The sequence below is a fragment of the Aspergillus heteromorphus genome (assembly GCF_003184545.1).
Source record: "Aspergillus heteromorphus CBS 117.55 chromosome Unknown BO70scaffold_47, whole genome shotgun sequence".
NCBI lineage: Eukaryota > Fungi > Ascomycota > Eurotiomycetes > Eurotiales > Aspergillaceae > Aspergillus > Aspergillus heteromorphus.
Window position 1 is genome coordinate 71,730 of NW_020290452.1, and position 11,926 is coordinate 83,655.

The window sequence follows — 11,926 nt, forward strand, 5'->3', positions numbered from 1 at the left end:
GCCGTCGCGACGACTTATGGCGGGTACATGGCTGCGAGGTTCTTCCAGGGGTTTGGTGTCAGTCCGGCTTCGACGGTGGGGATGGCTGTTGGTATGAGATGACATGAAATGATATGTCCAGCAGACACGGATTTCAGCCATAGCTAATAGGCCTCACAGTAACCGACCTGTTTTTCGACTACCAGCGCGGCCAGAAACTCGGGCTCTGGGTGCTGGCTATTGACTCGGGGCTTCTCTTGGGACCTACCTGTGCGTTCTTTGAGCTTCATACAGCACAGCAGAATTGACAGTGTGTACTGATTATTAACTGAACTGCTCCTTCAGTCGGCGGCTTCCTTAACCTCTTCAGCGCGGCCTGGATCAACTGGTTCAACGCCATCCTGTTCGCCCTCCTCCTCGTGCTAGAACTGCTTCTCATGCCGGAGACACTCTACCCGCGCACCCTGATGCTACAGCACATGCCCATGCGCACCCCAACAACCCCAAATTCATCCTCTCCCTCCAACAACACCCCCTCCAAGACGTCAAACCCCCAGACACCCTCCCCCAACGCACCAAATCTCTCCCCTTCCTAAACCTCCACCCCCTCCCCGGCCTCAAGCACCCGCCCCTCCACGCCTCCCTGACCCGCTTCCTCCTCACATTTCAACTCCCTGTCATCCCCATCGCCGTCCTCGGCTACTCCTTCACGTGGTACTGGTGGGTGATGTCGGTGATCACGATGGTGCCGTCCGCGTACGCGGAGTACTCGCCGCTGATCCAGGGCTTGCTGTTTTTAGGATTATTGGTGGGCACGTTGGTCGCGGAGGTGAGCTGTTCGGGGGCGTTGAGTGATAGGCTTGTGGGGGTGTTGGCGAGGAGGAATGGGGGGGTGAGGGTGCCGGAGATGAGGCTTTGGGGGGGTATGGCGGGATTGGGGGGACGGTGGGTTAGTATTTCTTTTATTTTTTATTTCTGTGTCTGTTTATGTTTCGTTCTCTCTCTGTGTATGGGTGCGGTTCTGTTGAGATAATAAGGGTTGGAATCGTGGCTGACGAAGAGTATATATATAGTGGGCCTGATCCTTTGGGGCGTGAGTATAGACAGAGGATACCACTGGATGGTAGGGCAGGTGGCGTTCTTCTTTTGTGGGTTTCTTTCTTTCCTTCTCTCTCCCCCCCTGCACCCCAACCCTATATCACCTACCAACCAACTACATATCCTAACCTATATATCCACCTAGTCTCCGCAGGAATCCAAATCGGCAACACCGTCATCACAAGCTACATCGTCGACGCGTATCCCCTGCAATCCACCAGCGTGATTATCTTTTATGCTGTGTTTCTCAATCTGAGCGCGTTTGCGAATCCGGTTCGTTCTTCTTTTTTCTCGTCTCTTAGATCCCTTCCTCTTGCCCCGTCCCTCATCCTCCATCCTCCATCCCCCATTCCCCTCCGGCATTCAAATCATCCACACTAATATATATATATACCCGTATCTGTATATACAGTTCTTCATAGCCCAATGGGAATCCTCCGCGGGCTGGACCTGGACATTCACCACACAGGCCCTGGTGGTTCTTGTTGCGGGGACGGGGGTGCTTATCTCCTTGCAGGTGTTTGGGGGGAGGTTGAGGGCGAGCGCAAAGGAACCGGGGTGGGTGAATGCGGAGTTTGATTCTTGAGGGGATTCTTTTTTTCCTTTTCTGTCCTATTTTATTCCTCTCTCTTTTTTACTTTTCGATTGGGTTCGCGAGGTTTGGCTAGGTTGGGCTTATTATTTAAGATTTATCGTCTATGGGATATTGGGTAGATGGGTATGTAAATCCTGGTAGATACTATATATATAAGATACGTTGCAAGCCCGCCTCCCTCCCATCGAAGACCATCCTTATCGAACCCGGCATCTTCAATTTTACCTTAAGGAGGTCAAAGATGAACTTGATTCATACATCAATGAGGCTCGAGCATACCACCGCATTGAATTGGCGTGTGCAAGCTCTGAACGAATCTATTTCCCTGGATGTCATGGTGTTATCGCTGGTCTTGGTATATCGAAGTTCACCTCCGGTTTTACTACTCCTCGAGCCGTTGTCCTTGAGCCCGTCAGGCCAAAGCTTCCATCACGACGAATCCTAGCAGCCTACAGAGAAGATGAAGATAGCTGCGAACTTCACAATCAGCTCACTATTCTAGGATGCCTCGGTGTTTTTGAACTGGAATACAATCATAGCCTCTTCCATGGTCGTATCCGCGTCTTTTAGCATTGCACCGACTAGGGATCACGCATGGTGATATCCGAGATGATCATTTCAGACTACCAGATGACTATTATGATACGGTCCTGTATGATTTAATAATTCAAGAATCTGAACACCTTTATTTGTTACTGAAAGGCTTAGTATATCAATATTTATTACTGTTTCATAAGAAAGAATATTAAAAACGATTTTACAATTTATATACATACCACGAAGGTTTATATGTACTTTTCAGTCTCTAGGGTTTGCCATTTTTTTTTCTTCGATTATTTGATCTTGTTTAGATGCGGCCCAGCTTAGGCTGTACCATTCACCATGATACTAGTAATAAGTCTCTCACAGCCCTTGATATTGAACAGCCACACTACACCACACAAAATTTACCTATTAATCTACTTACTTATATCACCTCAATCAGCAATCAGTAAAAAACTAGTTTAGTACAGAGTACAGAGTATGAATATATACATATATATATACATAATCGACACCAGATCCAACCTATTATTTCCTATTCCTATGAATTACCATGTCATCATACCCACCACGTGGCCCGCCACCTACCCACCCACCAACCAACTAACATACCTACCTGCCCAGACACGGACGGATAAACGGACAGACAGACAGACAGACAAACAAACCAACGACCATGCTAAGCTACGTAGGCTACACGTGCACGCGACACCTGCACGTCACGAACAGGTATCAGGCAAGGTGTCAGTCCGAGGCTGGCTGGCTGACTGACTGACTACATTCCATGTAGGTATAGTACATAGCCAACCAACCACTATGACGAACGGGGCCCTAACCACAGCACAGCCCACCACTGGCACGTAGTGGTGGTAGTACTCCACCTACCCTGTCATCATCATCATCATCACAAGCATATGTATGTATGTATGTATGTATGTATGTATGTATGTATGTATGTATATATGTATCTACGTATGTACGTATGTATGAAGGGATGGGATAGGATGGGATGGAATGGAAAGGAATGTGTCCCCAGTCCGCCTCCTGCCAGAGCGACATAACCGTGCATGCATACACGCCATCAGTACATCCAAACATGACTGGCCCCCCTCCTCTCATTCCTGATCTTTCCCCTCCGCTCTTAGTCAGTACTAGTGCTCTGCCCTTGTCTGGTTTGGGTAATGATTCTCTTTCTTTTCTTTTTTTTTTTCGGCCATCTTCTTCTGTCTTCTGTGCATGTTGGTCTTTCGTTAGGAATCTACAGTCTGTTTGTTCTGTACTAGTTACGTATATTGTATACATGTGGTACTCTGGGGCATATGACATCAGACTAGAGTGTCAACATAGGCATAGCTGTTAAGCAGAGTTAATTCAGTAAATGTCAAAGCTCCCAGCATATGATAATCAAATATGGTAGATAAATCTATTGGTATGGTGGTAGTAGTAGTAGTAGTAGTAGTAGTAGTAGTAGTAGTAGTAGTAGTAGTAGTAGTAGTAGTAGTAGTAGTAGTGGGTGTCTAAGTACGCAGTTCCATCCCAACAAGACAGACAGACAAACACGCGCACAAAAAGATCGAATCAACCAGCAACCCCGAGACAAGACAACCGAGTCATCGCAGAATGGTATCATAACAGACAAGACAGACAGAAGAAGCCAGTCACTTGCATGCAGCCGCAGACAAAATGCAGATCCCCGTCCCAGGAACGAATCAGAAATGTATCACAAAGGAAAGGTGGTAATAATAAAGAATAATAAGAGGAAGAAGAAGAAGCCCGCCGCGCTGATAACGGGGGTATCAATAATCAGACGCAGCCGCAATCCAGCCAGACAAGTCCGAGCCAAACCAAACGCGCTCAAATGCAATCCGATGGTAACAGTAGAATCAAACAACGCTCACGCGCCTGTATCCCTGTGTGCGAAGTATGCATGCATCCCATCGCGGGACAAAAATCAGTATTACTTTTGGTTCCGGTGGTGTAGGGTAGTGAAGTGTAGTGGGTGAAATCGCGCGCCCTTATGCGGATGTCGGCCGGCGCAGGATCTCCTCGCAGTTGGCGTCAAATCGCATGTTCCACAGTCGGATGCTGTGCATCAGCTTCTCCGTGCTCTCCAGCTCGCGGTCGCGGCCGAAGATCGTCTCGACAAACTCACACCCCGCGTTGCGGCCCATTGACACGCCCTTGCTCCCTTCGCGCTTGGCCACCTTCCACATGAACTGTTCGCACATCTTCAGCAGCTTCTTAAATCGCGCCCACAGGCGCTCGCCACTCTCCAGGAAATCCTCCACGATCTCGTGCGCCTCGCGCCGCTTGATGCGGTCCAGGCACTCGTCCGCCCGCTTCACCTTACCGGCCAGCTTGATCAGCAGCAGCCACAGATCCCCCGCCACGTCCGCCATCGGGGTCGACACGCCGTGGTGGAAGATGGTCCAGTCGTAGATCCACTTGCCCAGCGAGTTGGCGTCGAACACACTGCCCAGCAGGATGATGGGCATCTCCGTCGGATCCCAGTTCTTGATCGAGTACCCGGGGGGGATGCCGGCGCGCGCGGCGTCCGCTTCCGTGGCCTTGGGGGCGGGCTTGGCTGGGCCGGGCGGGCTTGGGTTTCGAGGGGGTGCGCGTGGAGGTGGACTGGCGGCGCGCGCGGGAGCGCTTCGCGGAATCAACGTCGTCCTGGTCCGGCACCTGAGTATAGGAGAAATAAGGATCAGTGGGTGGCTTGGGCTTGCGCTGCGGCGTCGTCGGGTTGCGACGGGGAGGACTGGATTCCTCGCGGAAGGCGTATCGGGGCGCATCGTCGAAGACGGAGGGCTTGTACGACGGCTGCGGCGGAGGGGCAGGACCCCACGGACCGGCGGGCGCACCAGACATGGTACTACGGCGACGATGATAGCCACCAAAAGAAGCACTTACAGGATCGTGCTTGCGCGGCGGCGTGCCGTACTCGGGCGGCGGTTCGTAGAACCCTTGCCCGTACCCGGCGTACCATCCTGCGGTCTCCTTGGTGCCGGCGTAGCTGGCTTTGCGATTGTGGCGCTTGGGAGGGCCGCGTGGCGAGGCGAAGGGGGTGGCGAACTGCGAGGCGTAGTAGGCGTAGTGCGGCGAGGTGGGCGGAGGGTTGGAGTAGTCGAAGGCGGGCCACCCGGCAGGTGGACTGGAGTATTGGTACATTATCGAGAAACAAGCATGGAGCAGCAGCCGGCAGCAGAGCGGAAGGACAACTTTTTTTTTGGGGAGGGTGGATGGAATGGGGAAGCCTTCCCACGCGCAGAGCGATCGCTAGAAATGGAGCAGCAGAAAAGCAGAAAAGCACACAACCCAGGTAATATTATACAGGATATCGTTCAAAAGCCGGATCGACGCCGAGGGAACAGGACAACGGAACGGGGTATCGATGAGAGAACCGTCACCGCGGTACGGAATCGAGGGGAGAGGAGGAATCGAGCTGGATGTGCTGAGAGTGCATTTGAACGTCGTCACTCGAACTCGAAGGCGGCGGCTGAGTTGTGGGAGTTGTGGGAGTTGAACTACCCGGATGATGAGAGGGGGTTCGGAAGAAGAGGATGGGGACGGGGGACAGTCACCCAGGTAGGAAAGCGACGGAGAGGGGAGGAGAAGACCCAAGAAGGGCGTCAAGACAGGATAAGATGAGGCAGTCGAGGGAGTCAAGGAGGGAGAGAGAGAGAGAGAGTGAGTGAAAGCCAACCGGTTTTGTAAGAAAGTCGGAATTGGAGTGGGTGGGTGGGGGCCTGGTAAGAAAGGCACCGTCAGGTAAGTAAGTAATCTATTCCGCCGGCAGAGCCACGCTAGTGCCGCTTTAGTGTTTACGCCAGATACCGTCACGTCCGGTTTGCGCGAGACTGATACAGAGGTAATTTATACCTCCCAATATAAGGAGAGGAGGTAAGGTAGGAGATAGTTTCAGTAACTGTAGGGCGGGTGAAACGAGCAGGAGGCATCTAACTCATCCCATCCCATCACCGAATAATCCAGAGGATGATCCCTCCGGGTTTGAGTTCATGTGAGAAATCGCCGCAGGGGCCCAAGTCATAGTCGCAGCAGCGACTGGTGCTTAAATATTCGATTGGCGCCATGGGGGGGAGTCATCTGAACCGCCCTGTTGGGCATCCCGCCTTGGATTGATTCCTGACTGGGCAACGGCTGGCTCGGTTCTGTCGATAATCGGAGTGGGAGACGGAGATCTCATCTCTGTCCGCCATCCGCCATGATAGCCTTGACTCTCCCTCAGACCTTTCCCATCACGTTGTCGTCCTCCCCCTCCATGGAATGTGAGTCATGATCATATTTGCCGCGGGTGGCTCAGTCGTGAAGAGGATATTAATATCCTCTCCTCAAGGTAATCACCATTATCACCATTCCTCCGTCAGACGGTGGCTCATCCATCCTATACAGGCCGACTCTGTGCCACCGGCCGTCACTCTCCCTCTCCCTCTCTCTCCCTCTCCCCGTTCCGCGGTGGCGAAGGCGACGGCGAAAGGCGACGGCGCGGCATTTGCTTCCATGCGAGTTCCGATCCGAAGTATAGAAGCATACCCCGAACATCTACTGTACAGAGGAACCATCTACTGCATCCTGGATCAGGGTCGAGATCAGGTCAGGTCAGGTCAGGTCAGGTCAGGTCAGGGTCCAAAGTACCGTACATCCAACCATCCCCATAGGTAGACGCCCCGAATCTCGACGGGCGGGTTCCATGGACAGGGCGCGGATGAACCCGTCGGCAATCCATGGGTTTCATCCGGAACCCGACCACCTACCTACCTTAACCTATCTACCATCTAAACCGTTTGTTTATTCTAGATACCTGGAGGACCGTAGTAACGAGCCATGGGGCATGGCATGGCCTGGGTTGGGCAACAGGTGGTGGAGGATGGGCGTTACCGCCGCCGCCGACAGCTGGGCAGCAACCACACCTTGCTGGAATCCTTCACGTATCGGACGCCGCCTGTTGGACAGACCGCAAGTTGGGAGTCGAGCGCGGCAGTTTAAAAATCGTGCCGTAGGAACGAAACCGGCTTCCGGTACAGCAGATAATAAAAGCCAAGACAGACTCGTAGCAGATAGAGCCCATCGTGTCTCGACATGGCACTATTGGAAGTCGCGGGTGCTTCCCCGATGTGATAGACGATAGACCCTCATGCGCGATGCTGCCGACCGGCAGGCGAAAGGGAAAAAAAAGCAAGACCAGATGCCGCGACACTACGGCTTAGAAAACTGCGACTATCTACCGAGTACTCTGTAGATAGATACCAGGTACTCCGTACCTAGATACTGCTAGTCTTCCGTGTATCGAGGCAGAGATTTCCGCGACCCCTGGCAGATAGGCAGCTCCTTTCACGCGCGGGCTGGAGGGACTAGGCTGGTCGGGTCGCACATGGCGCTCGGGGGTGCAAGCAGGTCAGCGACGGATGTGATCATGGTTACGTGGTGGCGTCGCTGGTTGGACTTGCGACGGAGGAGTCACAGGCCGCGTTTGGATATCCTGAATCATATCAGAAACCTTAAGGGTCGACGCCAGGCTTGCCCGAGTGGGTTAGAGATGGGATGGATATTGGGCGAGGAGTGGGCGAGTGCCGGGCGCGGGATCAGGGCCGGGGGAGGGAGACGGAGACCCTAACCGCTCGGCGTCAACGGTTCGAATGCATGACTATGACCATGACCATGGCCATCCAGCTATGTACGTATAATGGCCGGCCGGACCTATCGCTCCCAAGATTGAGACCATCCGAGACGCGAGGCTACACAGCATGAGACTGGGAGGAGATATTACTCCGGGACCGCACGGAGGATGACGAAGGGCAGACAGGGCAGACAGGAAATTAGCATCCATCTAATCAACGCCCGCACAGACAGACAGACAGACAGACAGAGAAGGAAATCGTCTAGAATTAGAAAGCACACCCTAACCGGATCAGTCAATCGAGAGGAGGGTCAGCCAGCGACCCACCGCTCCGTCCCACCAACCGCAGAGTTTTCACCGTCCCTTGCTCCAGCTGGGCCGATGATCTAGACTTCTGGAACCCGTAAAGTACCAGATACCTGCGCCGCGGTGTACGGTACCGTACATACCGGCGTACCCGTACCTTTGCGCGGGTTATTGAAATATTTGGCGTTTGAGATTCAGTTTGATTTGATTTGATTTGACTGCTATACTTTGCATGCCCGGGCCCGCGATGGATGGAGCAGGGCCAATATTAATCCAGTAATCCAATGAAGACGGGCCCATTAACACGGCAACGCACAGCAGCCATGGCAACCTAGATTTACATTGACTCCATACAGTGTCTATCTATCTATCCACTTATTCTTTCTATCAGTTTGTGTATATCTAGATACCCATCTATCAATCCATCCATAATTCTCTCCTGTAGAGAGAAAAGCAGAAACAAAAAGCAAACGCAAATAATCCATCCCCTGCATACGCGCTCCCAGCCGCATGCCGATCGCGCGGCCGGAATTCGAGTCTCGTGTGCGCTGTGCTGTGCAGGCAGATTCCTGCCTGCCTGCCTGACTATCTACTTACCCACTCACGCACACACACACACAGCCCACCCAGTCTGTCTGTCTGTCCGTCCATCCGTCCGTGTTTCTTTTTTATTTGATTTGATTTGATTTAATTTTATTCGGCCTGCCTGTCTGGTTGTTCTGCCGTTCTGCTGGGATTGTGCGCATGACTCAGCCCTTGCCCTGAGCCCTAAGCCTGCATGCTCACCTCAGATGGATGAATGGATGCCTTACTTCTCAGTATGACATGGCGAGTAAAGTAACTGCTACCATACATACACTTCGGGTGGTCAGGGCAAGTCATCCGCCCGAAGGATTTTACTAGCTATTACCCGGGCTTCCACATGGTGTATCTACATATGCCGTGGAGATGAGGCGAGGTGAGATGTGTAAACTAGAGAGGGGATAACTATGGATGGGTGTTCCGCCTGGAGAGGACAGATATGGTACATACATGCATGCATACATGCGTACATGCGTACATAAATTCATATATTCATATAGCACAGCATCAGGCTAGCTCTCCCTATTCGCGACTACCTATCTATCAAGACCAACGAATACGCCGTGAACCCAACACCGGCGCAGGCGGCGCAGATGCTGTATGTGGCTATGTGCGCTTTCTGCAGGTTTCCGCTTCCGCGCGAGTCGGGAGGATCGTGATCTGGCAGCAGGCGGTTAGGTAGACTTACCACTTACCACTTACCAATTCCCAACTTACCACTAACTTGTTTGGATAAAGATGCATGCATGTATGTATGTATGTATGTATGCCGTGTCAGTAGGATCTTTATCCTAGATGGGAGATGCGTGCGTTATCCAGAGCTTGGAAGTACATACATACATTGTGGCTTGTTTGAGGGGTTTGACTCTCTAGCTACGGAGTAGATAGGGAGGTGGTCGATGGGTACGGGGTACATCCAAACCTGAGAAGGATAACTACTGTGTAGACTAGGTACTCCCTCTTTACCCCTCCTTTGTATGCACACCACCTTCTCCCCTCCTAAGTATTCCTTCCCTTCCCTTCTCTTTCTTGCTAAGTAATAAGCTATCTAGTCAACCTACCGATATCACCCTACCTACGCGCCATGCTAATATATCCTTCCGTCCTATTCCTCCCCCTTCCCCTCTTTCAAGCGCGTACTTACTAAGTCGATATAGACAGGCGATAAATGAAGATGAAGATAGACATCTATACCCCGCACGCAAGCACCCACCACTTACCCCCCCAAAGCGCCAGACGTGATGTGATGCAATGTGATGTGATGAGATGAGATGGAAATAGCCGCCGTCTGTGACGAATGACGGTCTTTAACCTATCACCATAATTGTCACCTCCAGCGTCAACTCAAAGTAAGTGTTCAGTACTAGGTAGGTACTAACTACCAAGTAAAGTATGTGCTTGCTTACCCCTCCTGATGAGATCACCGTCTACCTTTGATTCTGTCACAAGGCACAAGGTGCAAACACACACTACCCACCTAGTAGTACACACTAGATACACACCACACCGTAGACAAATGGAAGTAGGCAGATAGAAGTGGATATAGGTAAGCGATACGACGTGATCCACCATACCATGACGAAGCCGGGCACCAAATAACCTAACTAGTAGGATGCAGATAGGCGATAGAGTAGATGGCGGGGTCAAGGTGGGATGGTTTTGGCTTCCACTGGGTGGGTGCCTTAAGCGGAGTCAGAGTGCCTTAGGCCATGCCGTGACTGTTAGTTAGGCTTCTAGTTACCCTGTAAGTTAAGCTAAGTAGGCTGTGTCTGGTCGGTACTTACTACTCCCTCCACCTCCTCCACCTTCCCCTCATTGCATCATTAGGCTTAACGACATACCCTGTCCTACATAGATCCCAGCCACCCACTGAATCAGTACTTTCTGTAGCCAGGACGGAGTACGTATCGAGTATTTATCGAGTATCCTATCCATGTTCCAGCTCGCATGCAAACAGAGAGACAAACGCAAACAAAAGTGCAAACAGAAATGCAAAAACACACACTGCATGGTGTTGGAATCGGTGTATCTGGACTGGTACCTACCTACCTACATACCTACATACCTATCTATCGATCCACCCAGTTCTTGACAAACTACAAAACTCCTCAGTACCGGGAGGTAAATCTCTAGAAAAGTCCAAAGCACGAAGCAACTACAAAAGACATACACACATGTACACATCCATCCATAGTCAAGAAATATAGCTAACAACTATAGAACAATAACCCAATAGTTGGCGACAGTGGACTGAGTCCCCTTCCCCTCCCTCGGCCCCCTAAAGTCCAACCCCGCAAATGAGCGCTTGACACGCGCGCACTGGCAGACCACATCCTTGTTCCAAACTCACAAACTCACAAACTCACAAACTTCCAATCTACATCCAATCAATCCACATCTGGCGGTCAACATGCTCTCAGTTACGGAGTACCACTGTCGGTATCTATTATTACTCTATCTCCTATCTAGTCAAGTCGAGTCGAGTCTAGTCGAGTATAATATGTACTTACGGTCAACACCGCCCTTTCCATTGGTGAATCGTCTTGTTTGGGTGGATATAATCCCCTATGTTGCTGGAGGGATGGGTGGAGTTGCAGTGGATATACTCTGTTCATGTGGATGGTAATTCGGTTGTCACCGGCCGTTATACTAGATTTCTAGACTAGATTTCTAGACTAGATTTCTAGGTTACGGAGAATTTTACACGGGAGGGTAAGTGGATAAGTGGATTGTGGGCTGTGGGCTGTGGGCTGTGGGCTGTGGGCTGTGGGCTGTGGATTCAGGGTTGGGCGGGTGTCGGGACTCTGTATTGACTATCGACTATCTATCTATCGAGGTTTCTAGATACTTGCCTGTCGTGGATGAGATGGGACTGGTGGTGATGGGGATGGGGATGGTGGGGTGGAGTGTGTTGGGTTGGTTGGCTGGCTGGTTGGTGGTTGTTGTGGTTGTTGCCCAAGGTGATACTTACTGTTGAGTAAGGCAACTAAGTAAGGTACTGTTAAAGTGGGTTGAGGTTGTAGTGCAATCATTATGTACATAATCTTCATGCCCGTACTATACACCATCGGTCATCATACATGTCTATATACCATCCTCGTCACAGGTCTATACACCGTCCATCATCATACATGTCTATGTCTTCGCGGTCCTGCTCCATATCCATCATGTGCATACCCGCTGTC

At 51.4% G+C, this 11,926-nt stretch overlaps 2 protein-coding genes across 2 annotated transcripts; one reads left to right on the top strand and one right to left on the bottom strand.

Moving 5' to 3' along the window:
* Positions 1 to 27: 27 nt before the first annotated feature.
* Positions 28 to 1,663, top strand: BO70DRAFT_374789 (putative MFS transporter; the record flags this gene model as incomplete). Its single annotated transcript, XM_025544990.1, has 4 exons — positions 28 to 91; positions 537 to 902; positions 1,223 to 1,350; positions 1,490 to 1,663. 4 exons carry the CDS (start codon positions 28 to 30, stop codon positions 1,661 to 1,663), a joined length of 732 nt encoding a protein of 243 aa, XP_025394726.1.
* Positions 1,664 to 4,230: 2,567 nt separating this feature from the next.
* On the bottom strand, positions 4,231 to 5,386 carry BO70DRAFT_400881 (uncharacterized protein; the record flags this gene model as incomplete). The annotated part of the gene is made up of 2 exons (XM_025546956.1): positions 4,231 to 4,813; positions 4,848 to 5,386. 2 exons carry the CDS (start codon positions 5,384 to 5,386, stop codon positions 4,231 to 4,233), a joined length of 1,122 nt encoding a protein of 373 aa, XP_025394727.1.
* Positions 5,387 to 11,926: the final 6,540 nt, after the last annotated feature.